This window comes from Aythya ferina (assembly GCF_964211825.1).
Source record: "Aythya ferina genome assembly, chromosome: 1".
Classification (NCBI taxonomy): domain Eukaryota; kingdom Metazoa; phylum Chordata; class Aves; order Anseriformes; family Anatidae; genus Aythya; species Aythya ferina.
Window position 1 is genome coordinate 117,802,417 of NC_140296.1, and position 26,349 is coordinate 117,828,765.

General features: G+C 41.7%; 1 protein-coding gene across 4 annotated transcripts; it reads right to left on the minus strand.

The window, feature by feature from the left end:
- Positions 1 to 1,573: 1,573 nt before the first annotated feature.
- On the minus strand, positions 1,574 to 26,349 carry TMEM45A (transmembrane protein 45A). 4 transcript variants are annotated; one of them, XM_084521750.1, is made up of 7 exons: positions 26,229 to 26,349; positions 12,013 to 12,222; positions 9,437 to 9,649; positions 8,519 to 8,703; positions 6,138 to 6,283; positions 4,614 to 4,706; positions 1,574 to 1,788 (listed from the first exon to the last, which is right to left on the minus strand). In XM_084521750.1, the coding sequence occupies exons 2-7, from the start codon at positions 12,200 to 12,202 to the stop codon at positions 1,743 to 1,745; spliced, it is 873 nt and encodes a 290-aa protein (XP_084377876.1). In that variant the 5' UTR covers positions 12,203 to 12,222; positions 26,229 to 26,349; the 3' UTR covers positions 1,574 to 1,742. The 4 variants fall into 4 exon arrangements, with proteins under 4 accessions (XP_084377876.1, XP_084377875.1, XP_084377877.1 ...); XM_084521749.1 differs by lacking the exon at positions 26,229 to 26,349 and adding an exon at positions 21,847 to 21,930; XM_084521751.1 differs by lacking the exon at positions 26,229 to 26,349 and adding an exon at positions 21,601 to 21,751.

The following is a 26,349-nucleotide window of genomic DNA, read 5'->3' on the forward strand; positions in this document are numbered from 1 at the left end:
AATAAACAATTTTTATATGATAAATCAAACTGAAAGAAAACCTTATTACTTGCAAATCTGTATGTGATGCAGCTGTACAGAGACAAAACTGTTCTTGAGTGACTAGATATGATTCTCCTGCTTTTCTCCATTTCTTGTGAGCCTTAATTGGAGCCAGATGTTTCTTATTTCCTTTCTTCTTTTTTTTTTGTTTTCAAGCCCAAATAAAGTGCAGTGCCAGCAGTAAACACCATCTTTGACATTTTTTTCATGTGTCAACTGCATCTGGCTGAGTCACGGTTACAAACAAGTAAAACTCCAGCAAAGCAGTGCAAGCTTTCTCTCGTGCTGTCATTCATTTGTGGAGCAGGAACTCAGCATGGTTGTTTCTGAGTCTGCCACACAGGAGCCATAAAAGCCCCAGAGTGTGTCTGAGAACTTTGTTCCTCCTAAAGGGTGCTGGAGGCTGCCTGTGATATGGCAGCAGTGTGCCATGAGAGCAGCTCCCCCACCCTTCAGTCCTTGAATGCTAGGAGTGATTTCTAATTGCTTAATTGCTCTGCAGTTGCATGGATCTTCTTTATAAATGCAGTCTGCTTTCCATTTCTTCTTTCTCCTTTTCAGAGAGGCAATGGCTGATAACCACAATGTGTAGACATAACCATTTCTGGTCCAATTTCCTGCCCATATGTTGACCTCTCAGCCACCATCCCCTGCAGAATATCTTGTCATTAAATGGCATTAGTCCTTACACAAGAGCTTTTTTACCTCAATCAAATTCCTAAATATTCTGTAGTATTTATAATTATTTTTTTCCAGCTATTTTTTTAAATGTAGTTTCATTCTAAGAAGTGTACCCAGTATCTTACAGAAATCCCTAAATTGCAACAATTCAATAGCAAGATGATAGAAATTGCTATTCTGAAAAAGTCATCTGAGGACTAGTTTTTTGACAATACTAGGCTTTTTCCTCCCACATATTTTGGGCAAGCACATATTTGACCCAGAACAGATTTTAAAGGCCAGTGCCCAGCAGTTTTCCAGTTGACTTTCTCCCTCTTAACAGATGTGCAGTTATTGTGCAGTCCTTGGGAGTCCTTGAAAAGTAGGCTTTCTTCTACTATTTCATATGCCAAAGGACTTTCTGGATAAAAAACAGTTCTGTTTTCTTCCAGTGACTTCTGTACTAGTAACTCCCAACCCAGCTGGCATAGCTCAGCTGAGCTGAACCATGTGGGGAGCACATTAAGGGAGCAGGCATAGCAAGGCTTTCTAGTGCCTCAGTTTAAAGGATGAACGAATATGTAGGATTGAAATCCCTTCCACTGCCAAATTTACTCTTAGTTCAGCACTGAAGGGACTGCGAGGTCCCCAGCCATCCAGCCACCCAGCATCCAGGTTGAAACACCTCCCCATTCTGAGCCGAGCTTTATCCAGAACCAATGCTATGATGTGCAGAACACAGAACTGGCATTTCCCAAAGTCTGGTCCAGCTAGTTCAAATGTCTAGGTGGGCTATAAAAGTAACATATCTACCTGCCCCATCCTCCTCCATAAATGATTATGTTTTTCCCTTAAAAACATGACAGACATCTTAGATGAATAAATTGATTTTATTTAAATAAAAATACAGGCATATATTTTCTATTACACACTACCATTTAGTTTTTAAAGGCACGAACATTTAACAATAATTTAAGTTCTCTTGAGAGCAGCTACCTTGATCTGAGTGGCGTTTGTAAACTTGTCAGACTTCCCTCCACTCATTCAACTCCAGCATGGAAGGGGTTGTTTCTGTCCTTGGTGGTACTGAAAACATGAGGCACAGAACAGTGTAACGCTCACTCTGCATGTCCTCTACATATTAAAAATCAAATCTAAGAGACTGTTATTTCTTTAAGACTTCAGGACCTGCTTTTATTTGCATTTCTTCAAGTCTAATAGTAGAATGCCACCTTCTCTTACACAATGAGGTTTTGGAAACAACATGTCCTACAGTTCTTGGTCACAGACTGCATTCACCTCCTAACTGGGCTTCTTCAGGGGTGTCTTTGCTAGGCATGGTTGCACCACAATCAGCAGATGTGTCTAGTGGGCTTATTTGTCCAGTCCTCTGATCATTTATGGGAGATTCACCATGGGGCGACATAGGGAGATGCAGGGGATAACTCTCAACAAGATTTACACCCCTACCATTCTAACAGGAACTAAATCTGCCCTCAAAAAAAAAACCTTAACAACGTAGTGACAACAGTGGTGTAGTGCAATGAATACCAGATTACAGCCAGGTGTAATGACATGCTGCATTTGGCCAATGCTGCTATTAACAGGCAATCTCCTCAGCAAACTGACGGATCTTCCTTCTATATTGTGCCAATGGAAAATTTTATTTTAATGGAACTGCAGTAATGAAACTCAAGACTTAGATTTGCAGAGGGAAGTAAATATCCATTAATTCAGCATTTGCCATAAGACCAATGCAAAACTGAGACACAGACCTACAAAAATGCCATACTGATACCTAGCTTACAAGGATGTCCTGAGACAGACTTCATTAAAGTTTGCCAAAATCTTCAAGACCCTTCAGAGAAAGGCTTTAAAGAAGAGCAAACAAATATTAAGACAAAATGGTGCTATTTGGCTATATATATATACAGTTTTCCAGTTTACATTTTTAAACACAGAGCCACCTATTCTTGCTTTCCAAAGTAGATATAATCTAATTATATCAGTAAGATAATCTGACACCTACTTACAAGTGTCACTTCATGATACTTGGCAAAGATCTAAAATAATTTAAAAAATGGCCAACTGAAGTCTTCTAAGAAGACACATTAAAGCTCTACCAGTTTATCATGCTTTCTTCCTGTTTAGATTTTCCCTTTAGTTTAGATATACAGCACCTTAATATTTGTACAGCATTACATGGATTTGTCAAGAAAAGTGCTGAGAAAAATTGTGTTGTTTCTGCCTATGAGAAGCAAAGTACTTTCTGAAGATCTCCTTCAGAATAAATGACCCTACTTATTTTAAAGAGGCATTGGTATGGCTAAAATTCAGCATTAACAGCACATACAGCTAAGGAAAGCTGTCTTTGGAAAAGAAAAGATAAAAGGGGGAATCCTACAAATGAAGTGAAAATGTACATTGCCTTGAAGGTGAAATAGCTTTAGAAAAAGCCTTTAGCATTTTTTTTTTCTGAGTCCTGACATCCCTTTGAGCTACAAACTATTTTTTTTCTCATTTTTTCAAGCAAACAGCTTACTGTAATTAGTAGTTTTATACTACTCATTCTTCTGGTTCACACTGAAAAAAACATAGGTGAACTGGAAACTGGAGGTGCTAGACCCAATGATTCTGATTCATCTACCAGAGCCCAGTCCTGCATTCCCTTAAGAGAATATGAAAATGGCAGAATAATAGAAGGAACACTTCTGCAGCACCAAGCCCAGTGTTATTTGAACAGAAGTCATCCTGCACCATCAACTAAGAAAATAGTATTTTAGTAGATGCATTCTAAAGGGAAGAAGCTATTTTCCAGAATAACCATCTCACCCCATCTGGCCACGCAACATGGCTCATGGCCATCAGCAGACCCTAAAAAATGGAGCATATGCTGCCCAGCTGCTGAGGCCAGGCTTTGCAAGACTTCAGGAGAGCAAGAGCCAGGCTGCAGGAGACCGCCCCATGAGGGCAGTGTGCTTACACACAGCATCATTTTTCTGCCGTCTTCTGCCACGTATCAGTTATTTCGCTTCTGCATTTGTGGAGGTTGGAGCATGTCCTAAGTGAGACTGAGTGCTGGGGAGTACATCCTGGGCCTGGCTTCAGCTTGTTCAGTGGAAAAAAATAAATACAATAATAATAATAAAAAAACACTATTTTTTTTTGTCATTATTGAGAGAGTGCTGTGGCCAGCCAGACATGGAGCAACTATGAGGGAAACCTCTGCCCTCCCAGTGCTCATCATGCAGCAGTGTACAGGACCATCTAGGTAAGGGAGGGAATAACTGCAGTGGCTTTTAATTACCGTACACCCCTCTGATCCTCCTTCAGAAGCTTGGGAGTGAACACACAGCACGCTCTTCAAGGAAATGTTGAAGGTCTTTGCTGTGAGTAGTTCTTTCCACTTAACATAAAGCCACAAGCAAAGACACAAACGTGCTTTACAAGACAGCTGCAAGACTATGATTTTCTGTGTTGTTCTACTCTTTTCCAGGTCTGCAGAGTTGTTTATGCACTGTGTTATTTGGAGTTCAACAAACGCACTTATTTGGACACCCTAATTATGGAAACAACCATTTGTTCAGCAGCAGATGGAAACTATTTTGCTAAGGTTTTAATGAGTCTAACACAGACTTGGTAATGCCACCTCACCCAGTTCAAGTTTGTTGAATGTCTATTTTTCATTGAAGCATGTGATAAGTAAGGTACTAGAGGAACCAACACAAATCAATACCGAGTTTACCTTCTGCAAATAAAGATCTAATTCTGTAGATGTATACTCTACTCAGGGGATGATATTTGCATAGCAAGTAGCAGTAAAGAGTGAATAAGATGGTAAACAAATTGAAAAATGAGGTATCAGTTAGCCTAATGGTAGGGTGGGTAAACTAATCAAGCCATATTCATACTAGATTTCATCTTCTGACTCCTGATCTCTTTCAGATGTTTTCAGTAATCCCATTTCCATGGACTGGGACTGCTTAATCTTTGACCGAACTGCCCTGGAGAGAAAAAAGAAAGAGTTGTCATGCATATTACAAATCAAACCATGAGTCAAAGGCTAATCTGGCTATCATTTAAGGGTTAAAAACTGTTTAACTCTTGCATCTCATCAGGGAGTTTGGATGATTGACTTATGAAAGCCTGTAGTGGGCCACTGCTGAAGATGTTGTGAAGAAGAGACAAGTGATTTCAAACAGAATCTGAGCAGAGTTTAGCCACAGGCCTTGACTGTAGAGATCTGCATGTTAGCATGACTGACCACTATACAGCCCAAGCACATACTGCGGCATTAGTATGTGCTGCCTTTAATAATTCCACCTCTATGTACCTTTGGTAAGAGCTTCTTGCTGTAGAATTGCGTGAGATCACATACTTTCAGCTAACATCGTTTTAACGTATAGAAAGTTTAATGTCGTACAGGTACAAGACTGATGGGTTTGTTCACTTGGAAGAGCACCATACAGATGTGAAGCAGTGAGAGGCTGTCCAATTTCCCCATGGATGGGAACTCTGCTCAGAACCCCATGGTCAACTTGGAGGGGGTCAACCAATGCTGCAGCAGCCACAGTTCCCAACATCAGAAGGGGCGTAAGATTGCTGTCATCTTTTCTGTAGTTTCCACCCTTTACACAACAAACCAGTTAACAACCCTGGGTTATCAGTGCCTTTCTTACTAAGATCCCCAAAGAACCAGCACCTTCTTGGTGCATGACAAGATTGCAAGAACTACATGTGGCCAGAGCATGATTAAACAGGGCTGTTAAAATGGTAGTGGTAAAATAAGGTGTGAGAATCATATTTAGGACAATACCAGCAAAGGCATGGTAAGATCCTGCAGGCAGAAAGTGATCACGCATGGTAGCATCAGGCTCATTTTTCAAACAAAGTTCACACTGCAGTTGGAATTTTGTCAGAATTACCACTGTGTGGCAAGGAAAAGGGCTATACCTAGAAATTAGGGGATGAAACTGGCTAGTGAAAAACAAAACAAAACAAAACAAAACAAAACAGGTCTGATCAAAGGAAAGTACTAACAATGAAATCTATCCAATAATTAAGTCATGAAGCCTGCTGATGAATCCACTTGGAATTAAGACAGTTAAGCACTGGGAGAGAATTGAGAAAAAGGGCTTCCCAACTTCTAGCTCATTAAGCAGTTACAAATGTGGAGGACTATCAAAAAGAGCTCATTTTACATAAGAAGCATTATGCTGTTAGAAGTGTACTTGATGAATGTTTTCCCTTCTCTACTGAAGCAATGGGCCATGTTGTCTTCATTGATTAGATATGGCTATTTTCATTTTACCTTGCAAGACAATGAATTACTTTGTGTGAACCTTTTGATTTGTCAGTGAAGCCTTCAAAAAATAAAAGTTCCTGCTAGAGCAAACAGACAGGTCTCCACAGTTTTAGCGTTTCAAGTAACTTACCAGCTGACAATTGTGTAATTTACTGCAAGTATAAGAAAAGCAAAAGCATAATGCCAACAATAGCACATGGTCAGGAACATCATATTGGTATGATCCGTTTGATTCCACTCTGGGCTCCCATTTGGAGGATAAAGAACAAAGCCAATCTGCAATCAAATAAGAGATGTTTAGCAAATGTCATTTGACGTGTATCCTGTGCTGTATCATGTATTATGCTACCCATCACAAGGCAGACATTTATTTACTTACAGTGCTGACTGATTATTAGCAGTTTTACAGTCACACTCAGATGGGATGGATCATTTTACACAGCTTTGTGCAGAAATGCCTTTGAAGACGCAGAGCCAGTTCCAGAGCCCCTCTGCTCTTGATCAGAGAGTGATCGATTGGCCCAACAAGCCCTACAGCAACTTGAACTACATGCAATAAGGAAAGGGGCTGATCCTCAGCTACGTGTGATCCCAACTGCAAACTCATCACCACATAGAAAACCTGCCCAACCACTCACACTGACTCGCTTCTTCCCAAAAGCATCTGGGAATGTGCTAAACAGTTCAGAAGATGAATAATAAATCAATAAATAAAGGCAAGCCCTAGGTCTGTTTCTGTCCAGGAAAAACATCAGGTTTTGAAATTAGGTAAAAATGTAACTTTCTCACGTAGGACTATAAACTCACGTTAAGTACGTAGCTGATTCGCTTAGCCAGAGCTGGGGAGACCTAATTCATATTGCTGCATAAACTAGAGAACTAGTAATCCCATGGCTGGTCAGGCATCTGACCTGACAAGCACCACTCCTCTGTACTGTCTGATACTCTTCAAAGTCACTGCTCAGTGATTTAGCTGAGGATTTTAAAGCTGCAAAGAGGGGGAGAGGAAGAAGGAGGGGAGGAGAGCATTTTGCATTTACATGCAGAGAATTCATTGAATGAAGGTGTTGATGATGCAGAAAGAAAGCTCCTTTACCTTTTACAAATTTGTCATGCTGCAGCCAGTATGTGGTTTTCAGTCACACATATGGTTGAAGTCTAATGTGGGTGTTAAAAAAGCCACACTTAAATCTCCTGTATTTTTAGCTCTTCAGTTTTTACTTTGAAACAAAAAGCACATTGTCTCTGGAGCTAAAGAAATAACTTGTTTTAAAATTAGACTAGACAGACAACAAAGAATAAGTGATTGCATCTAATTCCTCTTTTGTAAGGCTTCTTAAATCAACAACAACAACAACAAAAAAGCTTACAAACAAGAAAATAAAACACTGAGTGTTGCAGCACCAGGCTCTTGAGTTCACTTATAGAAAAATACTACAGTTTAGGAGGTCTGTCTTCCTGCCAGAGCAAGTATTTAAATGTTTGATTTGGTGCGGAGTGTCCAGTTCTCCTAAGGAACAGCAAACGTTTTTATTCATCATGTCTGGCCAGCATATAAAAAAGGGAAGGCAGTCTAGACTTGCCGGAAAGAAAAATCACTGGAGTGACCTCAGTTCTCTACTATAAGATCAAACACAGAGTCACCAGCACTCCTATTGCTCTGTTGCAAGGTTGCAGCAATTAATGAGATTCTCTCTAACAGCAAAGGGATGCAAATATCTATTAATCCAGCAGAATCACACAGAAACCAAGGCCTGGCAGCTACCTTCCTGGAGCTACATGTCCAAAACGTACAACTTTAGACTGTTACTTCTCCTGCTCACATGCCAGAACATTGTTAAAATAATAAACTGGATGTTACCCAGTGCCCTAATGAGAACTGGGAGCCTTTTGAATCTAGGCTGCTACTGTTGAAATGTTTTTAGAAAGTAAAAAGAGGCAACCTGCTCAGCACATGAAAAATAATTTGCACTGTCATTCCTCTTCATGGCAATGTCACGAGTTGCTTGTCTCTCCTTTCCTGTATTCCCCAGGACATTGACTCCCTGCTCCCACAGCAGCAAACATTGTGGGGTTGTAAAATCACTGCTGTTTGGCTTGCAAATTTTGAACAGGATGTTACAGAGATCAGAGGGAACATTTAATGATTATAGCAAGGGAGAGCTCAACAAAACCACCTTAGTTTCTGTATTGATTTCTAGGGGGCGGTGTCCCTGCCGATGGCAGGGACGTTGGAAATAGATGGCCTTAAAGTAAAATTTCCAATCCAAGCCATTCTGTGATTCTACGATTTAAATGAAATACAGGAAAAGTAAAATTGCCTACCATCTGTAAAATGGAAATAATATGTACTTTTATCTTTTTAAGGGGACATTGAGAGTGTGTTGCTTTCTTTGGTCCTTTGAGATCTGTATTTAAAAGGCCTATTATATCAACTGTGAAACATCTGCAAAGGAGTAGGCAACTAATACTGGTGAAGGAAGACATTCCTAAGGTAGAACAGTGACCCACCTGCCAGAACCAGCTGCCCTGTAATATGCAGAGGCTTGTTCGGAGCATCTCGAGTACAATACTGCCACGGAAGAAAACTTCCAGAAATATGCAAATAGCAGCTCCAAATATAGCAAACAGCAGTAACTGATGAACATGAATATCCAGCATAGCTCTCCCATGAAGGTGGTAGCAAAAGAGAAAACCTGGAATAAATTAAGTGAACAGTTTAAGATTTTTTCTTTCCTTGAAATCTCCCTTCATACACTTTTAGAAAATATCAAACCTTTCCCTTTATGTCACTATTACCTTCTCAGGTAAGCTGAGAGTCATTTTTTAAGACTTATGCCTATGTACTGTATGCTTTCACTTGTGAGCTCAGGACAGGAAGCAATATGGGAAGCTACAGTTCTACCACCTTTTAAAACACACTTAAATGAAGTCGTATTCATCTGTCTCTGCAGTATAACAAGAGGGTTGCCATGAGATATACTGTGCCTACAGAAAACGCAAAGTGAGTGTGTCCACAGTGCAATTCCAACATGTGACATCTGTGAGGGTAGATGCACGCATGCTGGCTTTCAGCTAACAGTAGCATATCATCTCAGTACATATATTGAAGCACATGCCTGAGCTACTGAGTGCTTACCCAAAATATTCTCATAACACTCCTGTTACTATCTAGCGATTCAGGAAAGCACAGATGCACCTGTGCAACGTGTTACCATGCTCCTCAGCTACAGAGCAGAAAAATCCTTAGCAATTCAAGGAGGGCCAAGAATGTGTTGTATTTTTTTATTATTTTTTGAAGGTTTCAGAATGTTAAATGCTCATTTCCCATAGAGCTCATTCTCTAAAGTTAATTTGAGAATCCCAGCCAAAGGACCAATACATGTGTGCCAGTTTCATAGGCATTTCTACAGGGAGAGGTGAACTCACCTTCAATAAAAACTGCTAATGAAAGCATCATCCTGTCCATGGCCACTGGCAACGCATTAGTACCGTGAGCTACAATGTCGACCAAGCCTGAAATGCCATAGAAGAGATACATAGTGGCATGCTGCCAGTTCATCAAGTGATCCCAGTGCTTTTCCTCATAATTATACAATTTCAGGTGAGGTCCATCGGGAACAAATTGCTCAGCCACCATTCCTGCACATGAAATGAGAAATATTATTATTTGTCCTGGTGCTTAAGATAAAGACTTCCCAATTCAGCCAATAAAGTTTTTAACATGTTGTCCAAATGCAAATGAAAAAGCACAGAGGCCTCAGATATTTATATTCTATACATTTCTAAGAAAATAAGGCAGTGGGTAGAGGAGAGGAGAGGAGAGGAGAGGAGAGGAGAAATAAAGTTTCTTTGCCAAGGGAAAGACCACAGAGTAAGCTCAAGCATGTATTAAGAATCACATAAGCCAGAAAGGAGAAAACCATAGGAAACCAGGCTTCAGCTCCTGGTGGGACTATTTGCATCTTGCAGTTTCCAGAAATGAAAACAGAGATGGCTATTTTGTGCTTTTTTTTCTTCCTTTTTTTCTTTTAAACAATTGCCATTGTGGTAGTCCACTGACTACATTTTTCAGCTCTCTCTCCCAGTTGTTCAAACATGCATTCAGCACATGCTGAAGTCCCCAAAAGAAAGATTTCCCATTTCAGTTCTTTGCAGTATGAAGGATGGCAGAGTTCAAACTCTTAATTCAAAGGAGATCTTTCCTATAAAACCGTAAAAGGAAATCTCTCTGCCGTGCAGAGCTGTTAAAGGTCCCACGAGGATGTATACAGAGTTAGTATTTGCATTGCTGCTCCACTGCCTCCCTTACCTTGGCCCCTTGTTGTCTTGCTAACTAACTGCAGTACTCCAGAACAGGGAAAGTTACTTTTAGATACTTTATAGGATCAATTAAGTTTGTGAAGGGCTTAATACACATTATGCTTTTAAGACATTGGAGTTGTTTATGTTGTTTAGTATAGTGTGTGCCAGCATCCCTCTGTATAAGTAGATATACTGCAGAACAAATGCAGCGTTTTTCCTTTTTTTTTTCCTAATACAGAAACAGCAGTTTTTATTCCTTCTGCTGCTTGTAGTGTTTGTCCTTGCCAAGCTTTCTTGTCCACATTTTTGACTGGAATTTAAATTGCTTTACATCAAACTAATAGCTTTTCTTTCCAGGGTGAAAATAAAAATACTGGATTCATGTTTTAGTTGTCTGTCTCTCTCTATACACTGATTTGTAGGAAAGATGTTCTTACCCACACCTCAAAACACTCATTATTATTCTGGTTTTGATAATTTTTGAGGCATGTTATATTGCACCCACAGCATCATGTTGGTGTTTATGTATCCTAAGTGACACAACTCCCAGAGGGGAAGGAAAACCAGGTAGGTGGCTTTGGAACAACGTATGGGGGTAAAGCCTACCCCTGGATTATACACCAGGGAATTGTGAGCATTTAAAGAGTAGATAGATAAAAAAGGATCTTAATACTGAAAATTATTTTCTTTTGAATCTTGAGGCCCACATGTGTTGAGCTCCCCTACCTCCTGTTATTTAGTTTGCTTACTCAAAAAAGTAAAGATGGATGTCATGCAGCATGCTGGGATTCAGATAATGAGTAGGCATTTCCATCCAGCTGCACAGATCTCTAAACAGTCCTCTTAGTATGCAGGTGGGTTCACCACTGCATGAGAAACAGGACCCCCCTTGCACCAATTCTGCAACAGTAAGACCTGGAGTTTTGTCTTTTCTGTGAATATTTGTCCTTTTGAATGGTGCTAATGAAAAACATATTTTATCCATAGCTTGGTGGAGCCTACCAACATCTGAGAGCTGGCAGGCCACCTGAAACCATTCACAGCAGTGGGTTGGGATGGCTGGATTCAAAAATAGACGAGCAATGCCCCCACAGTCTGGTGCTAACAGCCTGCACATGAGGGCCTCTTGCCCAAATAACTTTTCTCCCTCCCTGAAGGAGTGAGCAGCACATGAACATTCAAATGGACCACCTGTGAAGGAGCCAGGAGATTTACAGAAGCTCCGGAAGAGTGCTATGGATGGAAACCAAGTTACATAAGGATGTAATTAATAGCAAATGCTGCGCTACTTCTTAGATTCATAGTGTTTAAAGGCCAGGAGGAGTTAAGTAAAGCACCTAGCCTGACCCAAATGTCTACTTAAAGATACCAAATAGCCCCTCACAGTTGTTTTCTTTTTGTTTGCTTGTTTTGTTGAGCAGAACTATGTGAATCCACCTAAAGACCTGTTTCAGAATGGCATCCTCTCTTGAACTGAAAACAACAAAAATAAATAAATCACGAAACTTAGTAGCTTGTTGCACTGGTTCGTGATGCTATCCTTCTTGCACCACTACCTAAAAACGAAACAAACAAACAAACAAACAAACAAAAAGGCAGAACAAGATTTGTTTTATCAGAAAGCAAGCTTTGGAAAAAAAAATGTTAAAAGGCACAGCTCTTTGCATTTTTCTTTTCTTCCTTGAGTCCATCTAACTTACCAATCAGGGCAAAGACAGCTTTGATGATTCCCTCAACAAATTCCAGGCGCTGAAATCCTGCCCTGGAACCCAGGTAGCAAGCACTCTTGTTCTTTCGGCAGACATACTTTAGAGGGTACTTCACTGACCACCACAAGCCAAAAAGAAGGAAAAAGCTTCCAGGGAGGGCATGGCCTTTAAAATTTCCCATGATTTTCTACTGTGCAATAACTGAAGGTAAGAAAAAAAAAAAAAAAAAACGAGAGAGAGAGAGACTGATTATTGGAGTGGTAGGAGAAATCTATGGGTTATCATTTTAAATTATCTTCCTGCTTAGATTGAAAAAGTGTCCCTGGCTGTTCACAGATTCATAGAATCACAGAATAGTTTGGGTTGGAAGGGACCTCAAGGTCCATCCAGTTCCAACCCTCCTACCATGGGCAGGGACACCTCCCACCAGACCAGGTTGCCCAAAGCTCCATCCAGCCTGGCCTCGAACACTTCCAGGGATGGGGCATCCACAGTTGTTCCAATGCCTTGACACACTCATAGGAAAGAATTTCCTCCTAACTTCTAACGTAAATCTCCCCCCTTTTAGTTTTAAATGGTTCCCCTTTGTCCTACCACTATCTGCCCATGTCTGTTCAAGACACCCAGACTATCTCCCAAGTTTCACAATTTTGCAGAACAAAAGTGACCCAGCTGCAAAGCTGCTGACCTGAAATGCAAAGCTGGCATCTGACAAGCAAAGAGAAAAAGATGTTATAGTGAACAATGACATGCCGTTGAGCTTTCACTAGCAAAGCAGAGAACATGAATATTCAAACTTTGGTTCCTTCCCCTTTGGTCACTTCACACAGAAGAGCATTACATGTTTCTCTGCTCCACAAACAGAAATCAATATAATATCTGATTAAGGGAAAAATGGATTGTGTACAGATCTGACGGGTAACTAATAAAAAAACTATTTTGCATTTCAGCATGGATGTCTCATGATGGTTTGCAAACAAGAAGTGATTCTCAGTATATGATAGGTGAATTATGTACCTACAACTAGCTACATATTATCCCCATCAAGCACACCGAGTGATAAGGCTATCACTTGGTCAGTGGTGCATAAATGTTTAACAGCAGTGCTGTTAACAGGTCCTAGTAACTCATGTCCTCATCCCAACTTCTAGGAGAAGTAACTTAGCTCCATCAGCTTCTTCATTAAAATTCCATCTCTAAGATTAGATTGCAATTTTTCTTTATGCTTGTATAAACTGAGCTGTCAGGCATCACGACACAAAAGCACACAAAATCTTTGCATAGGCAATGTGTAACCAAGAATAACCACGTAATGAGCATTAGCAAACTTCATTTCCTATTATTATTGTCACTAACTAACAAATCTCATCACCACACTACACCACAGCCATCTAGTTATTAGCAGAACATGGAGATGGAGGCTCTGGTATATTTTTCTTCTCAGTAAGTATTTCCTACAGTCAGCTCTGCATAAGAAGTTTTAAACTGTGGCTTGTGGGCCATGGAGTACTTGCAGATGGTTCATGTAACACTGTCTAGTCACGTAATGTGAGGCCTCTCTTATTTCTGGAGGCTAAACTCCGCTTAAGGCATTATTTTTCTATTTATTATTTTTAGGAAGGGAAACTTTTCCACATACACAGGTCTTACAGTTGCCATAAGACTATTACCCAATTGCATGAGAGAGAGAGGTGACCTATATAGACACAAAGGAGAAGGGAAAAAATCCATGGATGTTCCTGCATAGTATGAGGAGGGATAAGATTTATCTGCAGACATGCTTTGGGATGCCTTGTCCAAAACTGCTGAACCAGCATCAGTACCTCATCGTGGCCAAGCATCAGGTCCCAAAATAATCACTGTGCCGAAGGGCTGATGAGGGACGTGTCTGCTAATTTTACGAAAGGGAAAGGACTCCACTTGGGATCTGGACTCCCCTGTGGGGAAAGGCTCCTGCAAGCCACTTCTCTCTCATCAAGAAGAAAAGTAAAGGCGATGGCCATCTCTGTTCTCACTCATAGAATGCCAAATTGAGCTCTAAGCTCCCCGGTGCTGAGCACACTAGCGATGGCAAGTCAGCCTGCTGGGTTTATACCTGTGTGTCTTATTGGGGTGCCTGCAAGTGGGGACAGCCCTGCCTGCTCCCCGGCAGCAGGGTTGGGGTCTCAGCCCCACACACTGGAGCTGGCCCTGATGTGTCCCAGAGGAGTAACCTTACCTTGGGACATTTCAAAGGCTGTGGTCAACTGGTCTATTGCTGCCAATGCTCACCACACCACTGTTTCCCCTAAAGATTGGTGATACTAGCAGGAGCTGAAGTGTTAGACAGTTGCCTCAACTTGGCATTAAACTTTGAAATGTTTCATTTGTTTTGAAAGCCTTAATTTCTGGTTCTCCAAAAGCCTGCTGGCCTGAGTGACACTGCTGTCGTTTCAGACACGTTATTCCTTTCCTTCTTTGAATTAAAGGAAGAGGAGTGGGGGGTGAAGTGACCTTTCTCCCCTCTGTGTCTGATCTCACTGAACATAGTTCATTAAAAAGAGTTTATTCATTAGGTATTTTGTTATTCACAACAGGTGCATAGCACTCCAAATGGAAAAATTTACCCTGTACCACACATCAAAGGGAGATACTGGTTTACAAAGGTAAATTAAATCTATGGAAAGCCTACCTCTAGGACACTACAGCTGCAGTAAGATTCAAATAACCATCTGTTAATGTAATTTGTACTGCACAGTGTATGAAACTTCAAAAGTAAATCCCAATCTGTAGACTCACCCCTGGGTTATTTACAGCTCTGATACTGGAAGATTTTTTGCCCTAAATCTGGATTACCCATCAAGACATTCTGTTCAAAACTATTAAAAATAAGGCAAAGGAAGAAAGGAACAAGAAAAAAGGAAGGAAGGAACAAGCTACTGCTGCATATCCAATACAAACAAGAGAGAACCAGAAATCAATTTTTGCTGTAAGCATTACGATTGAGTATTATTAGTTTGGGGGAGCATATCCTTCAGTTTGAGAGCGTCTGAAAATGCTGGGGTTTATTTATACAGTTTCTCTAGAAAGACACCCGTCAGTTCTGCCAGCTTCACCTCATGGGGCTTTGTGTGACACAGAGGACACTGCAAGGACCAGCAAAGACTGCCTTGGGGCCAGACGGCAGGGCCGGGAGAAGCAAGGGGAGGTGCAGGGAGACCGGGGCAAGATGGCTGCTCCTGGCGGGACTGGAGGGAATTTGGTAACCCCCTGTGCAGCCCAGCTCATTAATCAGTCTGAGGTTTTGTTTTTACACAGCCTTATCCCATAAGTGAAGAAATAAATCACTGGAGGACTGATGTTGGAAGGCATGCAGGTCCCACACCCTCTTCCACCCTCAGTGGTTTCAGGGCCAGGGGTGCCAGCAGAGCCACTTCTTTCTAAGAGCCACAGCCACATTCTCAGCAGCAAACCTTCCTCGCTACCCACCAGCTTCCCTAGAGCGCAGCATCTGCCAGGGATGCAGGTAGAGAAGAAGATCCTGAGGCTGTCCCTGTCCTCACCCAGGACTCAGGGGCCCCATGGTCTTGGGGAAAGAGGAGGAAAAGATAACGAGGCATAACGATGGCCATAAAATCAGCTGTCCAGATAGTTTACAAATATTAAGTACTAGGCAACGCTTCTGCAGCTGACTGGAGTAAGGAATGAGAACAATTTACAGCTACTTGTGACCATGAGATGCTTTTTTTCTTCCGTACGTGAGCTCAAAGTATCATTTTTCTTGCAGTAATCACACAAAGCTTTGCATGGCTTAAGCTTTTCCAGAAATTACAAGCTGGGTGGTATTGCAAAAGTATTTTTACACACAGGCTTTGCCAACCAAATATAGGTTGTTGATGGTAGTCCACAAATTCCGTATGTAACAGTAACGCTTTGTGTGCCCTGGATGTCCATCCCCTGGCTCAGGCTGCACCTTACTCCTTGGGGTCAGAAGGGAATGTGGGATCAGGAGGGAAGGGAGGGGATGAGCAAATGTAGTCTCCAGCTGAGCTGTCAAGAAAAGGTATGTATTCTCCTGGGTATTAAAAGCTGCCTTTTTAGCCTGTAAATTACCTCACCTAACACTGACAGAAAAATGAAAGGAAGGTGAGAAACAGACTTAAGAAATTGATTCAAGCATCCTCTGACTTTTTGGAGAGGGAACTTTTATAACGTTCACTGTTTTCATTCACGACCTCTTGAGGCTGCTGATGTGGGGATTGAGGCATGGCTTGCAGGTTGTTTGGAGAAGCTGGCTATCGAGGCAGCTGTTCAATCACTTTATGGAGAACTAGACTGGTGTTCTTTTATCCCCTTCTCCCTTTAAAACAACCAGGGCCTGAGGCAGGATAGCCCATACTGGACCAGGATGCGAACACCCGGTCAGTCAGAACCAGCAACGCAGCACGGCGCTTCCCTGCCCTGCACATTCTTCTGTCACATCAGCATGCCCTGTAATTTCCTGTGTTTATCAAGCCCTGGAGGATGTTGAAGAGGACAGTCAACCAGAAACATTTTTTCCCCCCAAACGACACAAGTTATGAGGCCACAAACTCGCTCTTCTGCAGTGCATTAGTTTCTGCTGCAGAACTGTGTGGTAACAGAAGTTAAAACCAAAGATGAAACATTTGCAAAGTTATTCCAATGGTAAAGCAAAGTGTTATTTTTCTCCCATATACTTAGATTAGGAAACAACAATGCAGCATTTATAATGTTTGAGAATAATATTTGAAACAAAATTATTTTTTATCCATAATGCCCGGAGTAATCAATCTTTATGTCAGTAAAAATAATGCACACCGATAAGAAGAAGAAATAACACTTTCTAGATGATTTCTGTTCAGTATACAAATCCCAATCACACAGTTTCTACTGAAAACTGAAATGCAGAACAGTCCAATGCATCTGAGGTGAAGAAAATCTCAGACAAGTTTACTTAAATACCAAAGTTTCCTATTTGCACATAAAGATGTATTCACAATCCAAGTGCCTTTTACCCTGCAGCCATTAAATTGCAAACATCACAGAGAGCCACACTGATCTGAAACACAATGTCATCTGTAATTGCTTCGTTTGCTGAATGCAATACTGGTTTCATGTCAAGACTAAAAGCGTTTCAGCAGCTACAGCCCCATGTTCCCAAATGAGGTCACTGCGTTGGCATCAGGAAGCACTTACATGGCACGTATAGCTACTTCAGAATTAAACTTATACTAAGTATTGAATACACTAATGAAAGCAGGACTCAGGACTTCTTGAAATGCTAAAAAATATTACATCCCTAATATTTTTGGCTTAAGGGTGGGGAAGATAAAGAATTTTAGGTCAAAATATGTCATGAACAGACATCTCTGAAGCCCGCAAGAGAATAATTCACACCTTGATCAAATCTCCAAGCCTAAAGAAGACAGAGATGAAAAATACAAATCCCAAAGCTTCAATGACCAGAAGTCTATATACTGATCTTAGAAGGGAGGAGCTACAAGACAAACCCTCAGAGTGCTGGGTTTGGGCCCACAACCTGAACTACTCCATTTCTTTCGTCAGCTGTCAACAGCTCTTCCTTCCAAAACACTTGTCCTTCTCAGCCTCTTGAGAGCTCCTCACAGTGTTTTTTCACCTCTCATGACCCTCCATTTTTTGGCTTGATTTTCCCTTCCTTTGCACGTCTGCTGACTCTGTTTCTACTCCCATATTCAAGCAGGCTGTCTCCAGGGGTTATCCAGGGACAATAAACACTCCGTAACAATCTCACCATTGGCTCTTGATATCAGAGCAGCTGCTACTCTGTGAATATGAAATTTTCAGAATCCAGGACTGCCCATTTGAGGCCTTTTATTCAGATCACCACAAGTTCAAGTCACACACAGACAAAATTATTTTTTTTTTAAATTGCAAGGGACACGATAATATATATATATTTTCTAATGAAAGAGGGTCTGTTCCTGTACTGGCCGTATAACCTGCCATTTCCTAGCACTACTTGCAACAAAGGGTAGAGGAGCATGGGTGCATCGCTCATCTCTTGAGGGTATGAGCTGCTAGCCCCTGCGTTGTATGCTTGGCTGCAGCCACTTCCCCACCTGCAGGAGCCCAGCATGGGTGCTGCTTCCTTTGGGGTGACCTTCTAGCTGCCCCATGGGCAGAGCTGCAGCCTCCATCCCACAGAGGGTCAGGCAGACTGCTGTCCTCAGAGGGGATGCTGTCAATGCACGGTTCCTCCCAGCACAGCAGACTCAAGCCACCACAAGGAGAATTACTCCCTGGGTACCCTGCATAAAACAGTTTTGTAGGGTACGGTTTCTCCTTGCAGTTCCAGTTGTGTTTATCTACATGATCTCTGCTTCCTGCTTGACATGCTAGAAAAATATCAGGAGACAAAAAGTCTATTGGATCAGCTGATCATCTAGAGCTCAAAGCCCAGTCCTGGAGAAGAAATTAAATAAAACATGATTTGGTTTTAGTTAGCATCCCTTTGATGGAATTGCTCTTACAGCATCTTAACAATACAGTTGGGGCTTCAGTGGAACGGTCTAAGAAGAACGAGAAGCTGGCGAGACCACCAGATAAATATTTGTAATATATACTAGTGATCACCTGGCCTGTGAAAAATCCTACTTTTGAGACTTACATCGCAGTTTGCAGATTGCTAGAAGTTGCTGCAATTATTTATGTTCCCAAATACTTCTTGAAGATAAGAAGATAACAAAAAGAAAAAGTGGGGGGGGAGGGGAGGATATTGGGAAAACAGTGTTTGAGTGGTCCAAAATGGTATGTTCTACCTGCAAGGAAGCTAGGTGTGAAAGAAAGAAAGTGAGGAATTCTTTGGAGAAGGACAGATCTTCAGGTATGAAAGACAGGACTTGCTGACCTCAATATGATTTGTAATTCTTTGGTTGTAAGGGTTGTTGCCTTATGGTAACAACCGGTTACCGTACAGACAAGGCATTAAGGTAACAGTTCATTCTGTAGCACTAGGTGTTGGGGTGACAGAGACCTCTGAATGAGAAAACGGAATATTACACAGAAGACCCCATTTTAAAGAATCACCTAATACTAATGAAATATGATAAGCAAAAGTATCATGCTGTGCTTTAAATGCCCATAAGCTTTCATCTTAAGGTTAGTATCAAGCTGGCAAACATGGGAAGGACCGATGTCAACACATTCAAGAGCGTTGCTAAGTCCATGACAGCATTCATAGGAAGGACTCAGTTTTCGTATCAAAAAATTATAGCCCAGCTCAGCACAGCTCTGAACAAGGCAACAAGCAGGTGACACCTGTAAGAGCTGAGCTTCTCCTGTCCTCTGCGAGGGAGGATGCCAGAGACCAGCAATGAGTGTGCCCAGCGTGTTGGCTGTTCATGGAAACTGCTGCCTTTTGCTTCCTCCTGTGAGATCCAGCCTCTTTTTTTCTTGAATTCGTGTTTCTGAAGGTATTTGATTAAGGGAATCCTAACCTTCTGCCATCCTGCCTGTCTGTGGAGTACAGTCAGTGAGCGTGAGCCCCCAAGGTTTTAGATGGAAAAGACAAATAAAGTGAATCCAAATACATGTTTAAATCTCATGGATTCGGGTGCTGTAACCAGTGATATTTGAGTGCTGGGGCTTGCAGTGTTGTGTTCTGATAAGAAAGGGGAAAAAAGAAGATAAAAGGCTTTCTTGTAGGTAATTTCCATAAAGCCATACACCAGAGCTGAAGGTGGGATTTGGACCTAGAGCTCTGCCTTGACAGACTTGCCTTTGCACCTGGAAATTTTCTCTGCAAGCCATGTCTGTCAAGACCAGGGTGCTCGATGTACTGCTCATCACAACGGCAACTAAATGCACTGCCTCTACTAGTTGAAATAGGCTTTCAACAGCACGAAGATGTGAGGGAAAGAGAAACACTAATGAATAAACGAGTGTTGGTGAGGCAGTCAGTAACATTGATAATAGCTGTGAGAAATGGCTGTCCAAGTTAGCCCAGCTAGAAAAATCAAAATGTCTCAGAGAAACAGGTACAGTTCCTCGTTATGGGATCACCTTGCACTCGCTGGATGGGAATCCGTCAGGGCCAACGCAACAGCAGCAGAAAACGGAGTGTCCTCCATAATGTAGGGGTGCAGCAGCTGCAGCCCTTGCTGCCTCTCATCCGACAGCAGTAATGGCACCAGTGGGGACAGTGTTGTGGAGCAGGAGCTTTGTGATTCAATTAGACCAGCAGCTCTTCTAAAACCACTGGCATTACAGATGCTACGCTCTGTATCTTAGAAATGGCTCCAGTGCAAGGTCATGCGGAGAAAGGGTTTTAGGAATTCACTCAGATAGTATTAAAATGTTACAGCAGACACTGGCCTAGGCGTAATTTGATGAGAAGGGACTTGGGGCTCCCTTTTAGCATCTGGAGCAAAAAGTGGTGCCAGCACTCAAGGTCTGGCTAACACCACAGAGTAAATGACACAGGAGCGCCACTATATCATGGCACTCACTTTAAAAACCCAAATTTTTCAAACAGGCTTAATTACATATAATCCCTGGTTTTAGGAACTTGTCCGTCTCACACCGAGGAAGAGAAATCAAAATGACCACTGCTGCCCACCCCAAGCGAGCATGAGTGTGTTTGATCACATCCAAGAAGCAGAGCATGAGACAACTGACAGGAGCTGTGACACTGAGAAGACTTGATTCATTTCTGTCTTAAGACTGAAAAACAAAAGACCCGTTTTTGTGCTGCCGGTCTGGCCATTTGCAGCACTGGGTAAGTTGATATTTACAGGGAGATTCAGTGTGCAAGAGTAAACAGAGAGCAGTTTGCCTAAACACAGGCATAATTATTCAAGCCACTCCTCAAGATTCATTTGACTTTTCTGCCCGAGCAGTTATTTCTACCCACACTCTCCACAACTGAGAGAAATCTGTTTGTGTTACCCAGCTCCATTTGCAAAGAGAAAAACACAAGGAAAGTCTAAGTAAGTGGTAAAAAAGCATCTGAGTGAACTTTGGAAAGGTAACAGCAGAGCTAATGATGCATTTTCATGTCAAGTAGATACCGAGTACATTCCTTCTGCAAATGACAAAGTATTTACAGTGACTCATGGAACATCGCATGCCATAATTTACAGAGGTCTACAAAAAGTGCTATAAGGTAAAGCAAACAAAGTCATACACACAGGAGAAATCACAAATCCTAAGCATGTAAGTGCACGGTAATCCTCAAATCATTCATTTTAAAAAGGAAAAAAGCATAAATACTTTGTTTTTAAGTACCTCTACGTTTTAGTTCCTAAGCTCTCAAAGTTCAGAAAGCTAAAGTCTCTGAAAGACAATGAAATGCTTGATACCATGTCAAGCATTAAGTGCTATTAGGAGAGCAGAAGATGATTTATAGCTGGAAAACCGAAGCAAAACGGAACATATGCAGAGGCTGTAAAAGTTTTTCCAAGCATTACTCTGGTTTGAAACAGAATAGAGAGACGGTGATAGCCTGATTTTAGAGCTTCTCTCATTCCCCAGGTAGCCACGACCGCATTTAACTTCTGTTGATTTTCCCTGGAAATGCAAGTTTGGATGCACACCTACCTCTGTCTGAAACATCCGAAGAGGAGAAGGGAAAAGAGCCGTGCGAGACACTCCAGCGCATGCCTCGCACCCCTAGCACATAACCCCACATTGCCCAGCGATCCGCGACCACTGCTGCCCCCTCCCCGTGCTGGGGCTGCAGGGCGACCCGGAGAGTCCTGGCTCCGCTCCCAAATCCTCCCCGGGCCCCAGAAGCCCCCTCCCTCCAAGCCCCTGCCCCCTGCCCGGAGCCCCACCGCCCCTTACCTGCGCTGCCCCGCTGCAGCCCCCGGCCCGGGCCGGCCCCGAGGCCCCGGGACCCTCGCCCAGAGACCCCCGGTGGCCCCGCGGGGGCCGGGCGAGCTCCTCCCGGTAGGGCCGGGCCGGGCCGGGGCCCTCCTCTCACCGCTGCGTGCAAGAGAGGCTACCCCCTGCCTTTAATTTTTTTTTTTTTTTTTTATAAAAAAAAAAAAATATTCCCCGAAGATCACGGTTTTTCTCCAGGAAAATAAGCACCCGGCGCTGCAGTTCCTGTAATTACCCAGGAATGCATGGCAGAGCCCGAAATCCAAAAGAAGAAGGTCCAAAAATAAGATGGAAAGGGTAAAGCCAGGGTTTTATGTGCAAACGTCTTGCCGGAATAAACGGTGTCATTAACATTGCTGGCTGAGTCGCAGCACGATGAAAAGCATCTTACACTGCACCGCCTCTGTTGCATTACCCAGCAGAGCACACAAACTCACTCCTCAAATCTTACAAACCCTCCTTCAAGGTGTTTGCCTACAAGTTGTAATGAGCAGGTCTTGTGGCTCTGTTTAAACTACACTGCCAGCTTCCCTGACTCTTTCCACCCATGCTGGCACGGAGCTCTCAGGTTGCAGCACCTGGAAGAGCCAAGCCGAGGTGCCCCCATCCCCACCAGCTAGCCACCGCTGGGAATAAATCCCGACAAACCCTCAAGTCCCCTAAGATCTCTGCCTTGCAGGACCTGCATGCATTTTGCTTGAAGAAATTAGTGGATGAAATTAACTCTGTGTAAAGATTAAAACTTAGATTAAAAGTGCATTCCTGTTTGATGCTTTTCATCTTGGGCTATCTTCTCAACCAACTCTGCCTATGTCCATCTCTTTAGAATTAATTTGCACTTTTACTCTCAGATAAATAGTACTACACCAAATACCCTTCAGCATCTGGCAAGCAGATGCCTTTGCAGGTTGGGTGATGTCATGGGTATAGGGAAAAAAATAATAATATTTTCCAGAAGGACCACCTCTCTACCCAAACAGCGCTCCAAAATCTGGCTTCTGTGGCAGCTGCTCCACTTTCTTGGTCTGAACAACTTAATTTTTTTTAGACACCAGAATGCATCTCAGATAATGGCTTTAATTTCTATCTAATGGATATCCTTCTGTTACAAAAGAGTTTTCAGTTAGACTAAGCTAAATCAGCGAATGAAATGAAGAATTGTAATTACTTCATCTCTTTATCAGTGGTTTGATGTGTTTGCCTTGGCAGTGGAGCAAAAATCACTTCCTGGGATTCCTCACTTCTATCTGTACTTAAAATGACATAAAAGTGATTCTAAGTAATGATTAGTGTCTCCAATGTCAAAATCTCCGATTAGTATACTGGAAACCCTGCATTTTCAGGAAACCCTGATTCTGCGTGCCTGCAAGGACAACTGCAATTTGCATTAAGGCAATCACAGAGCAGTAAGTAAGCAGAATATCCCACAGTACTGTTAAGGACTACACCAACAACAAAGCATCTTTTGCAATTTTTTTTGGCAAATACAAACCAACGAGAGTCCAAAAGGTTAGGAAATTGATTTGCCATACTTGTTTCAAACATATGATGCATGCCTGGCACAAAGGCAGGCAATTGCACCCTGCTCTAGCTAGAAAAATAGAGTATCTGCCTGTCTCCGAAAGGGCTATGTGTGTGTCCCAAACTCTAGCTGATAAAAAGAGACAAGGAACTATATAACACCTGCCTTGATTATTCTGAGAACCAATACAAACAAGGGCAAATTTCCCAAGGAAAACTTAAGTATGTAACAAAGAAGTAAAATAAGTGAAAAAGACTAGTTCAAATTATAGTCTGTTTTCCTGCCTGTTCAGGATTGCTTTCTACAATGCAATTGTGTAAAACAATCAAAATTATTAATAGATTTCTTTTACTAGCTTGTAACTAATAACCTATTGGGTCCGTTCCACTTTTCTTCTTTCTCAACATGTCCATAGGAAAAAGAAAAACCACCTTTACATGCTTAACAATGTAGTGCAAGTTTGGCCTGTGCTGGGAGTGATTCTGGATCATCACTCAATACTTGAATTTGAAGGTTTTGATGTGAGGATTGCTTGTTCTCTCTGGTAAAAAAAACAAAAACACTCCCCCATACACACACACAACCCCAAAAATAACCAAACAAAACCATGTAGACATGCCATGTATCTATCCTTTCCAACACTGTAAAACCGATTAACTCAGTAAGAACAAGCTATCAAATAACTACAATCAAAAACTATAACTTCTAAAATAGAAAAGCCAGATTTTTTGACCAATACAACCCAGATGAATCCTGTATGTCTGCCCATCTGACAAACTCATTATTTCCATATGCTCTTGAGTCCTCCTGCCTTTGCCTGGAAAGTTCCTTCATAATTGTGATTCCCTCCTTTCTTGCTAGAGTCAGAGGAAACAGCATCCACAAAAACCATTACTTTAGATAAATATCCATTGGGCTTGAGTTCCTAAGATGCTTGGCAATGTAGACTTTTTGTGGCCATTTGGTTGGTTGGTTGCTGCTGATATTGAGCATCCCACTTGAAGAAAGTCACAAACACATTTCTTCAAGTCTAAGCCTAATTGTTGTGGGATGAATTTGCAATTAGTGCTTGAACCACTTTCCACGGGGGTTACCTCAAAAAAGACATTACAAGGTCAAATGTCTGTGGCTCTGAGCCCTACATTGCATTTAATGCCATGCCCAGTTCTTGCTCGAAGTACAGCACTTTCTGCGAGCAGTGGAAGCTGATCTCATTGCTCCGGCCGCCACAGGCCGTGTCTTTGGCCTTTTCTTTGGCCTTTGCTCTCTTACCAGGCAGCTACCTTCATGCCAGCCTGCCTCTGGGGTAGGCAGCCTTGCCCTGGCATGGCTACAGAGCACGATCTTGGCCCAGCGTGGCCTGCATGGCCTGTGCACCTCCTAGGCCTGCTCCAGTCCGACCCGGCACATTCATGAGGCTTTTCTGTGTAAAGACGATGCTGCAAACTTCAAGATTTGCTCTTTGTAGGAATCTCTGTAACAGCATATCTAATTTATAGCTGTGAAAACAGCACACAAGTGGAGCTGACACAGATAGAATAATCAGTCTCCAGACAGAGTGCCCAGAAAGTTAAATGAGTAATTCTGGCCTTGAAAAGTTTGTGCAACAGTTGAATAAAGAGCAAATACATACATTGGCTATTCCTTAGGAAAAGCAAACATTGACATTCTGTTTTCATTACAACTTGTAGCAAACAAAATAAATGAAAACTGAATTCCAATACAAAGACTATTTCATAACAGCCCAATTTTTAGAGGCCCGTAAGGGATATTTGTCCTATATGGATTTAGAAGATGCAGGTTTAAATCTGTAAAGGTTAAAAAGGCTTCTAGGCCTAATTCTGCCATCAGTAAAATATGCAGTTACATTATACACAGCATTTTTTAAAACATTAATTTTAATTGTTATTAATTACATGGATGCTGTTGCTCAACATGCTTTTTTAAAAACACATTGCCTGTAAGACTTTTCTAAGAAACATCAGAAAAGAGAACTTTTTCCAAGTTTGTATGCTCTCTTTGCATTAACCAGCAATTTGCCAAACTCATTCCTAGCACATATAAATGTATGCTCCCTTATGAAAGTCTTTCACATAGAAGAACATGCAAAACCAATTACTGAGAAAAAAAAAAAAAAGAGGAAACGTTATCATACCCCTACATGCATTAACAGAAGAGCTGCAATTACTGCAGGTGCAATACATGAAACAATCTATAATTCATAAGTAGCTGGCAATGTTTCAGACTGATCATAGTCCTTTGAACTAATCTAGCAATTTCGCATGGGGAATCTGGGGCAATAAAGCCAGAAATGCCAAGCATGTTAACAGAATGTTTTCTCCATTTCCGTGTATTGAAAATTCAGAACAGAGAAATCTGGGAAAAGTAGAAGCACCAAAAGAGAACAAGTCTCAGTATACTGATTATATATGCACTTCAAATGAATATTTGCCTTGACACTGTGAGCTATGCAGGTGAGCAAGGGCTCAAACATGTATACACCCTATTATCCCTATTTGTACTTTGCAGATAAAAAAATCTTTGCTTTTTCTCTTGTCACATACCTGCTGAATGAGAGCAAAGATGATTACTAAGGCTGCCAATGCCAACACAGAATTTTGAAAATCGGCTCTAAGAAGTATAATTCTGATAGGAAGTGTAACTGAAATACAATCCTAGTAAGCACAAAATTTGTGCAGGGAACTATCAAGGCAATTCCAGTGTCAAAGCTGCAAACATTTTTACTACACTTCAGCTTGCAAAGCAAGTTAATTAGAAAGTAAGAGATTACACATACTGGTGAAAAATGACATGCACTAACCTTGCATTTTTTGGAGGAGGATTGTCAGCAAAAGATTAGTAAAATATCCACGACAGCGTAACTACTAGATACTGTCAGATGGAGGAGATCTCATCTCTTGTACTCACTTAGGGTCAAATAC

Coding starts and splice junctions, on each gene's coding strand:
- TMEM45A (XM_084521750.1), bottom strand. CDS start 12,202: ATGGGAAATTTTAAAGGCCATGCCCTCCCTGGAAGCTTTTTCCTTCTT. Junction 8,704..9,436: donor ATTAGCAGTTTTTATTGAAG/GTGAGTTCACCT, acceptor AATTTATTCCAG/GTTTTCTCTTTTGCTACCAC. Junction 1,789..4,613: donor GAGTCAGAAGATGAAATCTA/GTATGAATATGG, acceptor TCATGTTTTCAG/TACCACCAAGGACAGAAACA.